At 38.1% G+C, this 16,357-nt stretch overlaps 1 protein-coding gene across 2 annotated transcripts in view; it reads left to right on the top strand.

Annotated features, from left to right (window-relative positions):
- The window catches only part of si:ch73-63e15.2 (protein strawberry notch homolog 2), a 44,496-nt gene that overhangs the window by 8,552 nt on the left and 19,587 nt on the right, over window positions 1-16,357 (top strand). The window contains exons 1-4 of one of the 2 annotated variants that reach the window (XM_056758057.1): window positions 136-332; window positions 6,900-7,080; window positions 7,825-7,904; window positions 11,718-11,829. In XM_056758057.1, the coding sequence (XP_056614035.1) occupies window positions 6,979-7,080; window positions 7,825-7,904; window positions 11,718-11,829 (294 nt within the window). In that variant the 5' untranslated portion in view covers window positions 136-332; window positions 6,900-6,978. Of the gene's footprint in view, window positions 1-135; window positions 333-6,899; window positions 7,081-7,824; window positions 7,905-11,717; window positions 11,830-16,357 lie in introns of those variants that run through there. The other variant, XM_056758058.1, reaches the window with a different exon arrangement.

The following is a 16,357-nucleotide window of genomic DNA, read 5'->3' as shown; positions in this document are numbered from 1 at the left end:
ATACGTCATTTGCTATTAAAAGGCATGTGACGCCCTGTCTACACACGACGCAAAGCGCGACAGGCTGGAATGTTTCCCTTCAACGTCAGACGTCAGAACAGCTCAGTTGCGTCGCAGTTGTAGATGGCGTGAGACGCGTTATGCTCTAGACGTGTTAGGAGGCAGCGGAAGTATCTTTCATTTCAACATGGCTTTATGAGAAACGGCCTAAGACGAAACTGCGCTCGTGGGCTTCTTGCTTTAGGTTTAAACTCCAATTTTTACTTTTAATAAGGTGTCAAACGATAAAGGAAGTCAAGGGGAATCTATTCCAGCTCTTGTTTGGTTGTTAGGTAAGAATTTGAGTCACAATATTCAAGTAAAAGTTGTTCATTCCTGTCTGTGTATGAGCGTATAACTTACTGAGTTGTTTTGCCGGTTACGCAAACTTCAAACTGACACTTGTTACTTGACGTCGTGTTTTTTTGTTGTTATTAATAAACATATAAAGGTGTTACGTTGTTAGTTTTAATGCTACTGTGAAGAGTTTACGGGGGCGACGTTACGTTTTGACAAACTAAGTTGAACTTTTTGTGTGACATAAGTACTGCTTACTCGTCGTTTAATGTGTTAAATAGCTGTTTGTTTGACTATCATTTGCCGTTATATTTACCGGGAAGTTACAAAGTTACTTTCAGTTTTAATATGAGTCGCTATATATTCGTAGATTTTACCCTTATGAATAGTAATCTAGCTTTTGTTGGCCCATTGATGTCGTGTATATTACCACGGTTTTACTACAAATGTCATGGTGAGTGTAGTTATGGTAAATGTTTGACAAGAAATATCATCGTAAACAACATTGTAACTGTCGTTATTAATTTTAGTTTCGCATTCATTTACACGTTATATGTATCTCTGATGTACGACTATAAAGGGACACTTTCTGTTTAAGTAATTGAAATAGGTTTAAGTAATGAGAGATGAGTGATAATGAAAGCAATAGTGTAAACCCTTCAGGTTACAGCTGTGCTTGTCCCAGCACATTCACTCTTTGTTGAATTGTTTATCATCCAAGGTGTTTCTCCCCAGACCACTAATAAAACGATGCTCATATGTCTCATAATTGTGTCATAAAGCTGTGTGATTAAGTCTTATTGGTCAGCCGTAGATGAGAATCATGTAGCTAATGTTTCCATATAGTTGCTTTCGTATTGAATAACCCTTCCATGGAAATAGAGACCAGCCGGCTTTTGCAGAAGTGAAGTATGATCGTTATTATGCTTTACATATGGTATGTATTAAGGATGATAAGGGCCTTTTTGGTCAGATATGACATGGTTTGGTTGTTTTATTGCAGAATGCAAACTTATTCCTATTAGGTTTTCTTTTTTTTTTGGCAGCGGTTTACAGCGACTCATTATGCCTCTTGTTCGCCAGTGAATGACGCAAAGTAACATCACTTGGTCTAGGCTGTTAATAGGGAAACAAAAGCAAGACTTTTTCTTTCGCAGAGACACAGAAATATGTCAAACAAACCTTTGTCCAAATATGTAAAAGGTGAATGTCAGTCAGGTTGTATAGGGCTCAAAATATAACCTTTTTATGTTTTACAAAACAAACACGTATATTTGTCTGCTTTTGGGGATTTTAGGATTCAACGGTATATGAGAATGAAAAAAATCACAGTGAAGATTTTAAACTATACTAATACAATCTCTTGTTTTTTTCTTTTAGATTTTAAGTTGAAGTATGAGCAAAACATTTCTTTGTCTTGGTCGTAATACAAACTTTCATCTTAAAATGATATATTTACATGCATATAAAGCCATTTATTAGCTGCATGTTCATTTGTTAGTTTTGGCACAGAGCCGTATATGTAATTCAAACAGCTAGTTCCTAGTTTGTTGAACAAAGACGTGTTGTTCCCTACAGAGCTAGGGAGCTTTCTACCTTCTATGATTTTAGTCAAGATAGTGGCCAGGGACACAGGCTGTGAAGCCTCCCTACTTCCGTTCAGCTCTCTCGCTCTCTCTGAGCCCCTCATTTTTATTTTTTGTTGTTTAATTACTGATAAGTCTCATTAATACATTTTAGTTTGCAATCATCAATGAAAAATACACCAGTGTTTTTTCGGGGCTCGAGCCCATATCCCTGAAGGCTGTGGAATGTGCTCTCAAGGAATGTTTGGTGCTGATAGGCAGAGCATGTACGGCAGAATTACTTGTGACGTGAACCTTTACAGACTTTCTTTAAAACGCTGGATTAGTGATCTGGTCACTAGCTGCGAAGTTGGTCTTGGAAGTGAATTTCAAGGAATAGTTCCAAGGTCTTGGAAAGAAAAACGTATAAGCAGGGAATACAAACGCAGAGACAGGTCGGAATATTGGCGGATGCTGTAAAGTCACAATAAAGTATGGCAGATTACATCAGTCTGTTGCAAGCTGACAAGATAAGCAATTTCACTGCGTCCTGCACAGACTTATTTTATTTTTGCGCCGTTATCTGATTTGCATAATTCCTCAAATTAATGCCGGTTGGCACACACGGTCTCAGTGTGTGAATCCGCTAGTTCACATGTGGTGTTGTTTATGGGAGGAAGGACTTTTTGATGAGGGCGCTTGAGAGTTCATAAAGAGGCTTGTGGTGTTTTGGCCACCCCCAGATTTCCCATAGCTGGCCTGCCTGTCAGTTTCTCTCAGTGGTTGTGGAACCCCTTTTTTCTCGTATCGAATAACTTCATCAAAATAAAGTACAATCAGGTCTTTCTTCAAGAACAAAGACCTCTAAGATGAAGTCAGATGTCCATGAGGTGTAGACATCTTTAAAGACCTAAGACTAGTTGACTCTATTTTGCAAATGCTTAGTTTCCTGAATTTCTGTGGTTTAATGTCTCTGTTGTCATTTTTACAGTTTATGTAATGTTATGTCGTGTTTTTTCTTTGGATCACGTTTTTTTATGCATGTTCTTGGTTTTGACGCCAGTCCAGGAACGTGTATGTTGCTAGTTTGGCCACTACACTGTGAATCTGTACCGGCCACCCTGTCTTTTAGTTTAATCGGAAGCGGTGTAGACAGCTTGGATCAGCGTTGGTTCCCTGACCTAGGGTAGAAATGTTGTTGTGCTATTGAACTGGGACGGTGAATTGCTGGAAGAGGGCGGCAACTGACAGTAATACAGCGGAAAGGCCGGTAAACAAAAGGAGATGTGGTAAAAGAAAGAAATGTATTATTTTAAGACATCTGCAGATGAGCACTTCAGCATTTGTTTGCTGGTTCAACTGAAAAGTTTACAGACTCTGTTGGGATATCAAAGTAGTGCTCTTTTTTTGCTTCATTTTGATTGACTTGAGAGATTTTAGGAAAGGACAAATAAAACTGAAGAACAACAGGATAGACGTGGAACAGAGCATCACATTTACTTATAGTTTACTCGAAATAAAACGTTTGTCATAATTTATTTTCTTCAATGTCAAACCAAACCTTTATATGACTCTTTCATCTGTTGTGCACAAAAACAGATATTTTGAGAAATGTCTCGCGTTTTGTGTCCATACGATTAAGTGAGCCAACATTCTACAAAATATCTTCTTCTGTGTTCTGCAAAGAAATGTATACATATTTGAGTAAATGTTGAAAAAATGTATAATTTACATGAACAATCCTTTAAATATGTCTAAAGCTAACTGCTAAACCTTGCCTCCAAATTGCTCTATTATTTTCAACACGGTTCTTTACTTTGTCACTCTCTTATAACAGAACCAGTGCACCTGTTGATAAAAGCCACCAGCTAATCACATCCTTTAATACAGTGCCATTAAACGAAGTCTGGCTTTGAACACCGTCCATTGATCGTACGTCTGAATGGCATCGGGAAACCTCTGAGAGGTCATTCTCCCTCAATGAACTGAAAGCATATGTGACTCATAATGGCTCCATAACATTCAGTCTGTTGATGCTCGATAATAACGAATGTCCCACCCAAACAAGACAATGTTGCCTCGCACATGGACACACAAAGAAATAGGCTGGATAGAATCAAAGTACTTCCTGCTTTGTGCGTGTGTTCTTTTGTATGAGTCATCTGGATTATTATTTCTGCCATGGTTACCGGTTGCCTCCAGCTTTTTAGATGATTCACAGAAGTCCGGAACAATCTGTAACGCCAGCCGTTCAGTTGGTCAGTGATCTGTTTGGTTTTGTTTCCAGTCTGAATCTTGTGACTAAATCTATTTGCCACCATAATTAAAGCAGAACTGTGCCTAATATTTTCTTTAATAAGCAGAAAAGCATATGGCTATAAGCAGGCCATGACGGGAGGTTTAAGGATATTAAGTTATCTTTTGCAATTCCATTCAGTAACGCCAGCGAGGTGCAGCGCCTTGAAAAGTAAATAGTTTTTTTCCCCCAATACCTCATTAATCTTGCAGTGTTCGAATGTGTCGGCATGAGCAGTGTAACTTTTTCCCCTCTTGAATATTTAATCTCCAAATCAATGTGTCTGGCTTTGCCATGGCAAACACGTTTGGAAGCTCTTAGCATGCTTCGTTTGTTTCTCTAATTGCATTAGCATTGACTGTTTCCCAACAAGTGTCAGCATGATTTTTCTGTATCCCTCGGGACGGTCTGCCGCAAGTTCCAACGCTGGGCTTTCTCAGCTAAACCTGTTAAATTCTTTACATGACGGTCACTGTGACCAGTTCACTCAAAAAGGCTTCTGGCCCACCCTAACCATGTAGCGTGAGAACGCTAGTCCCCCTGAGCCTGCATACAGTGATGGAGGGGTGTGACAGAATACAAACTTGTTTTCGGCCTTTCGGGTACATTTCGCAAACATGATCCCCTTGGATACAGTTGTTTAAGCACTATTAGATATGTCTTTAATAATTAAAAATATCAGAGGTCTTAATTGAATGTAATTGTGATTACAAGCATCATGACCATTAATTTGTTTGTCCAGACTCCAGATCATACTGTAGATGTTGCACCCCTTTAAAGATTTGTGTTTTGTGGGTATTCTTCATGTTTCTTCGTCCCACCAGATAATTATTTACAATCTGTGACATTTTATTCTGCTGCAACAGTAAGAACCCTTTAACCTATTTGTGAAACATTTACTGTATATAAAAACTAATAATCTGAAGTTTATCTAAAGTGGTCTGTTCAATATTTTTAAGTTTAAATCCATTCAATATTTTATTTGAGAGAAATTATGACACAGAATGCCTTTATGATGCAGATGATTTCCTCATCGGGACATTGAGTAAACATCCTAGAACATCTCAGGAAACCCTAAAGTTATGCAATCTGGAGCTTGACGCTCGTCTTCATGAGCCCTCACAAAGCAGATTAGCACAATCACACGTTCAGGGATGACTTCCATGTGCTCATGTTGCCCTCTGTCATGCTCACCGTGATGCATTAGAAATGGAGCTCAGCACTTACGAGAGAGAGTCTGCGGAAAAATCGGGAAACCCCTGCTCTGTAATGCTCACTAGAAGACGAGCCAGACCTTGCCGCAAGTTTTTTTTCCCCTCAAATTATGCACGTTAACCTTTTTAACGTTCCAAGAATGTAAATCTCTCCTGTTAATGTCACCCCCTGAGGGACGGCGCTGTGGCATTCAGTGGAGAACAGAGGTGGCGGGCAAGCGGAGATCAGAGAAGATTAGAGGAACGCAATGTGGCAACCATCACACGTCTCCTGCCGCAGGCAACCCTGTGCAACTCTCGCAAGTTGAGGTCACCATTAATCTCCTCAGGTTTTAAAACTAATACCAGGGCCACCCATGAAACCTTGATGGTTCCAAATGTGCTTAACCATCTTTTGGAAAATGGAGGATGTTGTTTTGACCTGAAATGTTAGATTTGGTCATGTTTCTTGGGTGGTTTTTGAAAGCCAAACCAAAGGGTTTTCTTCCCTCCAAATGGAATTCCCCGTTCTCTCCTGCATTGGGCCTGTTTTAAGTGCTTCCTTGTCATTTCGCTAAACCTTCCCCAGCTTTGTTAATCAGCCCTCAATAGACCCGTTATGTGGTTTTTATCTGGATCATTATATCAAATAAAACCAGTGTGTGCCTTTGAAAACATCTATCCTGGGTGCTTTCTCGTCTTTTTTCCCCTGCGTTCCAGTAAAGATGATGGTGCTTTACTGGAAGAGGACATTTGGGAAATAGTAATCAGTATTGATTGTGCATTGTGGCAGGGGGTTAGAGAGATGGACACCTCCTCTTACTGGGCTGCATTGACTGGCACTTTACGGTGTGAGCCAGAAATATGGATGCAACAAAGACTTCTGAGAATGTGAGCATAGTCAGATATCAGAAAGGAGAGAAGAGGTGTGGCTGTGTTGCTAAGGATAAAGTAAAAAGCGCCTGTTTACTGTTTATCCCTTTAACTATCGCAGTTGTTCATTATTGTTGTGCTAAAACGGTGAACCTAGAAAAGATGCTTTCATCCTCCCCATCATAGCATTGCAATACTGTTTGACTTTTGTATGTGGAACACACAAAGAAAGTCTCTACAGGGTGTCAAGCCATCTTTGCTTGAACGCCAAGATCCTCATTTACTTTCATTAGATGGAAAAAGTGTTTAGAGCTTTTTCATTCCACATTTCTCCTTTTCTGTCACACAGGTTTCCATTGGCATGAGGGTGAATAAATGGTAACCATGATCTTATTTTTGGACGAACTAACCCTTTAAAAAACGACATTATGGCGCTGTGTGCGAGTCCATGGCTCCAGTCTCTCTACATAGTGTATACTGTAAATGTTATCAGTTTTGTGTCAGTTAAGTTCTCACCATTCGGGGGTATTTCTCACATATGAATCAGTGTTGGGAATCTTGGCACTCACAGCATAACTAAATCTTTTCCCTCGGCCACTTGTTTTCCGCTGTTAAGTCCTGTGTTTGTCCCCTCAGGTCATGGTGAGGAGACGCTGACCAGCTCATTCAAGTGTATAGCGTGGGCTTCGACCGTAATGTACAGTACTGCAGTCTAATGCCCTCTCTTTCCATTCCGCCTGCCATGGACGGGCAAAGCTACTCGCATTCAGAAGGACCTCACCTGGACACCGGAGGGTTCATGATGGCGCCCCCTATGGTAACAATCAAATTTTTGCCTTTATTTTGTTGTGCACTAGAATATAGCAGTCTGATCTATTTAATCGATAAATTTAGGCCTGTACATGCTTTTTTGTTAAATTCTGTTTTACTTGGAAAAATGCCACATTTTGTTAGAAGGTGTTGCCGTTGTGGTACAGTGGAACAGAAAAAATAGTTGAAAGGTTGCCTTTGTGGGATTTAAACCCACAGCTTTTCATAATTTCATATACCATATTAGATCCTGCTCTTCCACCCCCCATTATCCCCCAGAATCAGTACGCCGACAAGATTAAATGCTTGAATGTATCATCCGATCTCAAATCTGCAAAATTGTAATGTTGAAAATGTAATGTTCGTCACAAGTTTTCTATATCGATAACTCTGGTCAGTCACTGTGATACTCGCACCTTTAGCACACAAAACCTCAAGCTTTGGTGGCTGTGTGGGTGACATCATGACGTCTTTGTGGTGTTAGAGTCATTTTAACAGTTGCGATTCCTGACGAGCTTTGTCTTCATGCATTAGAGCACAGTTGTCTTATTTTGCATTGGAAAGCTCTTTTTGAAAGGGGAAAACAATGTAAATAGTTGAAATGAAATGAGGCAGAATGATGTCATCAGTGTTCAAACAGCGTTTTTGAAAATGAAGGGGATTTCCTTAAGAGAGCATTTTTACATTAACACAGAACTACAGATTTTGCTTCCTGGGAACCACTTTTAAATGTCTGACTTCTCTTTTTCAGCCCCATATGTTCGCCAACAACACTTGGAGCTTCACGCCTCAGAATTTCAGCTTGCCATTTCCCTTGCAATCCGATAACCAGTAAGTTTCTAGACTTCTGTCCAATCTCAACACCTGCGAATGTTTGAAGTAATTTACTATCCTAAAGGAATCGACAGGAAATCAAAACGGACCTTTTTTTCGCTCTCAACATTTGTTCCTTTTAATGTTGTGCTTTAATATTGCATACAAAAACATTTTTGTTTACATCCTGACTCGGCATGATGGGTTCTTCACCACCAGCTTTAATCATACCTTTAGGCCTTTGGCAGTCTTAATAATGTTTCCTGGAAATTTCTTTGGAAATGTTGTGACCTGGTTCTACAAAAGGCCAGTTTGAAAAACATTAGCATTTGAACTACAAGTGAATTGCCAGCTGCAATTCCACAAGTCTAGTGTAAGTAAAAAAGAGTTGACTGATATAAATACTAGAAACAAAATTCGAAATCAAAAATAATAGGGGTGGGAGGAAAAAAATGTATCCTCGATGAATATCGATTCAATCTGCTAGCGAGTCGAATCAATTCACAAAAAAAAAATGTATAAACGTTACTAAATTTAATAAGGCGCAAGTCAACTGCGAGAGCGGGGCAGTACTCGGAACCTTTTATGCGCAAACACAGCAGAGGTTTGCACAGCAACGGAGCAGTAGACAAAGAGAGAAAAACAAATACATTTAGCCCTGTAGGACTAAACTGCCAGATAAACAGAATACAATTTAAGTATAGTCTTTCTCTGCATCTGTGTTCAGTGAATGAGAAACACCGCATTCAATTTACTAACATAATACCGCAGCTGACTTGTCATTAGCCACGTTTTCATTATAGATTTGCTCAAAATGTAAGGGATTTTTTCTAAATGTTGATAAAAACATAATCGCGGACGACTTTGTTTCCAATTAATGATGTTATGCGATTAAAGTGTATTTTGATTCTTCTCACGTTAAGTCATTCTGGTCGTACTTCTTCTTTAATGTACGTTTTATGTCAGGTTGCAAACCAATTTTAGTGCCACTTGCTGTGATGAAAGAGTGAAGAGAAATGTCTATATTTCCTTATATATTTTACTGTTTCTAATAAATTTCAACACTTGTTTTCCTGCGTTTGGGCCGTCGTATAAGATATTACTTGATGTGAATTCCTTACATCCTATCTTTCCTAATGTTCTGCCGTAACATACCGCGAATGGTCATGTGCCTTTTTTTTATATATGCCATGTGACTTGTAAATATGACAAAAAGTGTTTCCTTTGCAGTTTTTCTAAACATGCCTTTATCATATTGCCTAAAAAACACCTCAAGCAAGCGTGATAACTTTTTTGCGACACATTTGAGTTTCTGCGAAATTGACGTGTTGCCATTGGGCGTATTTTCAGTGTGCTATTTCAGTTTGCGCATTTCGAAGGGTAATGGAAACCTGGCTAGTGAGTCGCTTTAATTACTATTCTGTACTTGTTTTAATGTCTGACAGCAGAATACGTCAAAGGGAATGGCTTTAATGGGAACTCAGTTGTATTCAAATACAATGTAATATGTGACAGATTTAAGAGTAAGTAAGTCCAACACTAGTCTGACTCTGAGCTCAAATGTGACATGATTACATCTATAATCTGAAATATGCTAATAAGTATATCAAGATTCAATTCTGAATGGAATCGTTACCCTATGAATCTTTTCTGAATCAGATCTTGAGGGACCAAACGATTCCCACCCCTAAAAAATGACCATGATTTTAGTTTTTCAACATTTTAATATTTATCTACTCCATTGGCCTCTCTTAGTGACTTGGGGTTTAAAATAAACCGAGTGCACACTGAGGTAATTCAGTCAGCTCTGTTCACCCTTCAGTGCCTACGGACTCAGATTAAAGGTCACCAGAATGAACCTGCCTGCTCCACACCGCACACGCTTTGTTTACAGTCACTGCAGGAAGCCCTCTGAATATTTATAGAATGCTGTAATGATTCGTCAAAGCAGTATGTGCACAGAAAAAATGGGAGGACAAGATATATGTGTGCAAAGGTCGAAGCTTTTTAAAACATGGAAATTAGGGTCTCGGTTTTAGAAAGAATAAGATTATGTGGTCGATGCTAGCGTCAGTACTACATCCTGTTCGCCCACTCCTCGGGTGGAAAAACAATACGATACGTTCACATAGCATCACTTTCAATCTGAAACTTGAAAGTGCTGAATAGGAAAATACAAACATTTTTAGTATGCTTTCATGATATGATCTTTCATAGTACGACAACCCCAATTGATTACCAACAATATAGCAAATGCTAATGTGTCAGGTCGAGATGGACTGCATCCGTTGCTAGCTTTGTCGTTACTACATGATACTTCTTAGATGACCGTCATACTGTCGGAAAGCAGACAGACATTCATTTTGTAGTCTATATTTAGCGTGAAATAATTTCATATTCTGTTTTATGCAGCTGTTGCTTTTGAAAGAGGGTAGGAGAGACTTTTCTCAGAAGGATAAGATTGCACTGGGCAGGTATGGGGCATTGTGGGATAGCTTCAGTATTCCAGAGGTTACGGAGTGGAGCGAATTATATTGTGTTGATGGAATTTGGCGGAGTCAATGTGCCAAGCCTGCAGTGCAATATCACAAGAGGGGGATTTCCATATAACCTCTGGAGTTGTTTTTATCATAGTTTTTAAGAAAACAGACTCAAATGTGCTGGTCTGCAATTCACAGAAAAGGATTAACAAATAACAAATAAATTAAGTCTGCAAAATTTCCCTGGGACTATTGCGCATGATCTATTCGTCAAATTAATCTGAAGAAAAATGCTGTTGTAACTACGGCTATGGGGACGTCAAATAATAATATAAGGAATCATTTCTGGAATAATCATAATCTGGAATCGCAATGGAAAAATATTTGAATAAACAAAATGTATTTCTGGCTGAATTATTTGCCTAAAATACATTGCTGGTGCAATTTAATGTTGTATATATATATATATATATATATATATATATATATATATATATATATATATATATATATATATATATATATATACAACACACACGTTTAAATACTAATGGTTGTATATTTTTCTCAAATCATCTAAAGCCTAAAGAAAACATACAAATTAAAGATCTTCTTCTCAAAAGCTGTAAATCTGAATAAAAGAAGCCGAAGTGCCCAAAAAAAGGCAAAAGCTTTCTGAAATGTTATGTGATTTCCCACAGACTGACGAGAGAGAGAACTGAAAGTCGGTGTCACATGACACAGGCGTGACTCGTAAGTCAGTTAATGAATGAATATCACATGATGCAGTTTGCATGTTAACTACTGCAGTCAATGGCGGTGGGGTTATGTTACGGTATATAATGCACTGTGGTGATGTGTTTAATGTACTGTGGTGATGCACGGTCGATTTACTTGGTACACCATTTGTGAACTTTCTGGAAAATGCGTAAAAACCTCTAAAGCTTATCAATTTATTTCTTCTAAATTAAATCAATTCTTCCTATAAATTAAAGAGTCTAAAATTGTTGTGATTTATGTTCGAATATGACTATGGTACGACTATGTCAGCCATTTCACTGTGTATTTTATAAGAAATAAGGTAAAAAAAGGGTCCAAAGTAGCAATAAATCAACATATGAATTACCATATGTATTTTACATTTACCCCTGACTTTATTTGTTCACAATATAGCTAACTAAGCATCTGTATTTGGTAAATGACTCAAAGAAGCAAATTTCCTTCTTCCTTTTTTTGGCTATCCTGATACACCACGAAACTTCTTGATCTATGCAATCCTGTAATATCACAGTCTGTAGATGTGACCACCCCAAACCATCACCATGTGCTCACACGTTTTCTTGTTTCTCAGGCAACACCTGCTCAACGACACATCCGACATGCTCTCTGATGCCTTTCACAACAGCTCCAATGACTTTGACTTCTCCTCCTTTCCCTTTCCTCGGAACGGAGACATCTTCCAGGTAGGCCTGTGTGGAAATTAATGACTTGTTGTACAATTTTTCCTGAAGCGTTTATGATGTCATCGTTACGTAGTTGAAAGAGACCAGGATGATGGTCTTGAACAGAGTGTGTGTGTCATCTCACAACACTTGTTATTGAGATTTATTTTCTCTGTCTGTTATTTCATTAAAGAAAAGTTATTTTGGCCAGGTTGAATAAAAAAATACTCTATTTTTACCTTTAATGCAAATTATAGGTTGATATCTCTATTGTTATCTCACACTTCCACTTTCATTTCCACAAGACAAACAAATTAGTTTTACGAGAATTGCTGCGGCCCAGACCGGACAGACCATAAGTCACTGCATTTGTCTGTAATGTATTTCTTTTTTGGCCTACACTTATTCACTTCAGCGTCACACCTTATTCTAGTCAAGTTCAGACCTGCGATCCCGCACCTGTAAGTGGAACGTAAAGGGGTTTGTTCCACAGACAGACTTGCCCCGTACCCTCGCGTGAGACGGGGAGAGCAGACTAGAGCTGTTTATTTTGCACTCGTGGCTCTATGTCACATTGTTTGTGTAGGAGTTGGACACAAGTAGCAAAGTTAATGGCTCCGGTTGGCGCTGTAATCGTCACGCTGTGATGAAATCATTCATGTTGTGGCTTTGGGGTACCGCCTCAACGTAGCTAAGTTTACTCGTAACAGGAACATTGCCTAAATAGATAAACCTATTTCAGTCTCAATGGAGTAAATGAAAGAAGAACAACAAAAACAAAGCTATGTTAAGGCGTAATGTCAACTTAAAATGTCAGGGTTGGAAAGTTTAACAAAGAACTTTAATGATGAATTTTATTTCAAAAGGAGGAATTGTCGATTCTGAAGATATTGAAATTTAAATAACAAATGTAATTTACTCGCCCTCATGCCATCCTGGGTTTATATGATTTTCAAACACTTTATTTTTAGTAAACAAACTAATTTCTTTAGAAGAATTTATGATCCCATTGGAGTCCTACTTTTGTGAGGGATGGGTGAGTTTTTTTTTTGTTTTCTTGAGCTTGAAAACCGTGGGCCCCTCATGAGACTATTAGGAAGAGCTGAACTGTTCATTAAATTCATTCTGAAGTCTATTGGTCACACTAAGGATTTAACTCTGTCTATGATTCAGACTGAAGAAAGGTTAATTATGCGATGAGTAAGAGTAGATGTTCTCTGATGTGGTAAATACGGGCCATGATTTTCTTCAGAATATCTGATCTGTAACATACAACATAGTCATGGCATTCAGCTGCTGTGGGTGAACCTCTGTGTAATATGGACACTGAGAAATAGAAGTCATGAGGTTGTGAGCAATCTAGAGCGAGAGGAATCATATCAGCCTGCCGTCTGCCCCACGGGACAAGAGAATTTGCCTCGGGATCCACACACCATTCAGATCAAATTAATAATGTTTGCCCCATGTCCACTGTAGGGCTGCTCGATTAGGACAAAAATATTATTTAGTTTATGTTAATTATTGAAGACCAAAATTGAGGATTTTGATTAATTGCACAGTCCTGGTCCACTGTGAGAGTTTTAGACCTGTTGACAGAACTCTGTTGTGTTGTCGCAGTTTTTTGTTTCATGCTGATTGTGAAACATTTGGTTTTCTGTGTGGTTTGGCATTTCAAACGTTGTTTTGAATCCTGTCTATTTGAAGGTGATGGTGAATAATATAAGGTTTGTCAGAGTTAAGATGACATAGGACTCATCTAACAAATTGGTTATGTTTGGTTTTTGAGCAAAAGTGTGTGCATGAATTTATAGCTTTGATAGAGCTGCATTGTCATTTCCAGATATTATTGTTGTTGTTGTTACATTTTCTTAAATATTATGTTTTTGATTAATTTTGATTATTTATTTTCATTACATGTCTTCTACAATATGCAGTAATATGTTAATAAGTAAATATATTGTACCTATTTAAGCAATACAGTATATCAATGAGTACATAACTAGGGATTTTTAAGGTCCTACTTGGTTTATGTTGTGTCCAAAAGTAAGTTAAAAACACTCTCACTTGACTCTCAATTGATTCGTTCCCAGATTCATCTGTCTAATCCCCTCGTTTCCGCTAGCCTAGTCTGCTGTGATTGGTCAGATGGTCTAGTCTGCTGTGATTGGTCTACAGCGAATGTGGCTCACGAGCTACAGTGTTTGGGAGAGAATATTGAAGTTTTCACAGGCAGTCGTAGAATAACCTAGACGGGGACTATATGTAGTGAAGTAAATCTATGGCTGTTTGGGAATCGGACTAGGGACGACTAGTTCGCGTGATTCAGAGTCGACTCTCTTTTTTCCAAGCCAAACTTTGTTATTCATTCATCTTCCGATTTACAACTTGGCAGACTGCTTACTTTCAAACAAGGCACCATTACACACTCCATTAAATGTAATTTTCAAAATCTCATGTCATGTACTCTTTAAGTATATAAGTAAATATATTATTGGACCTGATGGCCCAATCGAGTGCTGAAAAAAGTTGTATCGGCAGCTCATTCTTTGCAGAATATAAATTGGCAGTGCTTTGAGCTCGTTCAGGATGTAGTTCCTCATCGTGTTAAGCTCTTTCAGGATTTCCTCTTTTTGTTTAGAGGCTCGAGTGTTTGTTTACAGGATATGCGACCGTAGAATCAAAATAATGACAGGCTGCAAATCCTAAATCTTCTCACCCCAAGCCCTCTGTTCTATTTGAGATGCAAATACCTTTGGTTAAGGTCATAAAAGGGGACTGGGAGACTATTGCAGTGCCAACTAGAATAAATTGCATTTAGAAAAAATATTTAGCAGTGTGTTATTAAAAAGGATGCAGTGCTTTAGATGTTAGACCATGTGCATGCATGGTAAAACCCTCCATTTCAGATTTATTCGAGTGTTGTGTCTTAAGCAGTTTTTTTGGATGCTATAAAAATGTATGTTGATTCTGACGGGCGTTTAATTAAAATGCTTTTTCTCTCTGACAAAAGTTAACTGGAAGCATGTTTTTCTTCGGCTTGGGGCGATATCACAAGTGCTTTACAAACAAAGTAGAGAGACCGTTTACCTGAACTCTACTACACAAAAGAAAGTAAAACCACATTGCGACCACAAAGACAAGAGCATAGCTAAAGACCTGCATTCTTTTGCACACCCCTAACACATATGTTTGCAGTGCATAAATGATCGACGTCTTGTACTAGAATGGTCTTTTTTCATAAGCTGTGAACGTTTGATCACTAGGGAGAGAATCATTAAGTCAATCAAAAGTAAAAGGTTGTTACGACCGAATTGCCATGAGTGGATTTAAGAAGAAATGTGCAGTCGTTCATTTGGCCTACACAATTTAGACTAAGCACATTTGAAGATATTTTTTGGGGAAATGTAATTGTATCCACCTTTCCAGTTTTATGTTCTTGGATATTAAATGAACAAATTAACGGTTTAGCACGTATTGTTTTTACATTAGTGTTCGTATTTTGTAAATGTGTTTTGGAAACACCCTAGCATGCAATATTTTACAACCTTGCAATGTTTGTGTCCACTAAAACACCTTCATAAATGTATTTTTGACCCATATAAGGCACGCCACTAAATGACCTATTTTAAGAAAATGCATGATATCATCTCTGGACTGACCTTTTGCGTTATGTTTCCTGTTAACTTCAAGTTGCGTCAGGAACAGCTTTCTGATGTTTTATCTTTAGTTGAATGTGTTAAAATGGATAACAATAGTTAACATAAACTTGCAATGAGTATTATTTGATCAGTATTTAGGATTGTTGTTCAAAGGGAAAGTTCACACAAAAATGAAAATTCTGTCATTTATTACTCAAGTTGTTCCAAGGGGTGTATTCCAGAAAGCGAGGTTAACTTCTTGTCAACTAAACCCTGAACTCTGGGTTGGGTCACCCAAACCTTGCTTACTCTGGGTATGTCGGATCCTGAACACATTTGGTGGGTAAGTTTAATCAACCTTCCACAAGTTACCCAGAGTTAACACGCGCTCACAGGGACAACATGAAGACATGTTGTGTATAAAGTGCTAAATTAAATGACATAAATATTGTGTAATTAAATTTATTATTATTATTATAATATATATATTATATTTATTTTGACTTTATTAGCTAAAAGGCCATGGCTTTCCAAAAGTTTGAAGAGGTGGAAAAGGCCTATCCGGCTAGTTGTAATTTGGAGAAACTCTCAAAACTAAACTGTAGGAGGAGGCTGAGGATCAGAAAAACAATTTAAGTAATACAGTCAATAAGAAAAACCTTAAGTCTTTGATGTATTTTATGAGGTAAATGGACTTAAAGTTATAATAAGAATTGAAATATGTGAAGATTATGTTGATCCCATTGGGGGTCGCCCAATAAAGCCTTGGAAACCTTCCAGTCTGAGAATCGAACTTTCAGCCTTTGAGTTTTGAGTCTGGCTCTCTGACCATTATGCCCCAACTATTCTTGCATCATAGAAATTGTTAATTGTAATATTGCTGTAAAATTATAATGAGTTATAAGTAGTCA

This window comes from Triplophysa dalaica, chromosome 10 (assembly GCF_015846415.1).
Source record: "Triplophysa dalaica isolate WHDGS20190420 chromosome 10, ASM1584641v1, whole genome shotgun sequence".
Classification (NCBI taxonomy): Eukaryota; Metazoa; Chordata; class Actinopteri; order Cypriniformes; family Nemacheilidae; genus Triplophysa; species Triplophysa dalaica.
Note: the sequence above shows the minus strand (reverse complement) of the source record. Positions and strands in the feature narration are given on the sequence as shown.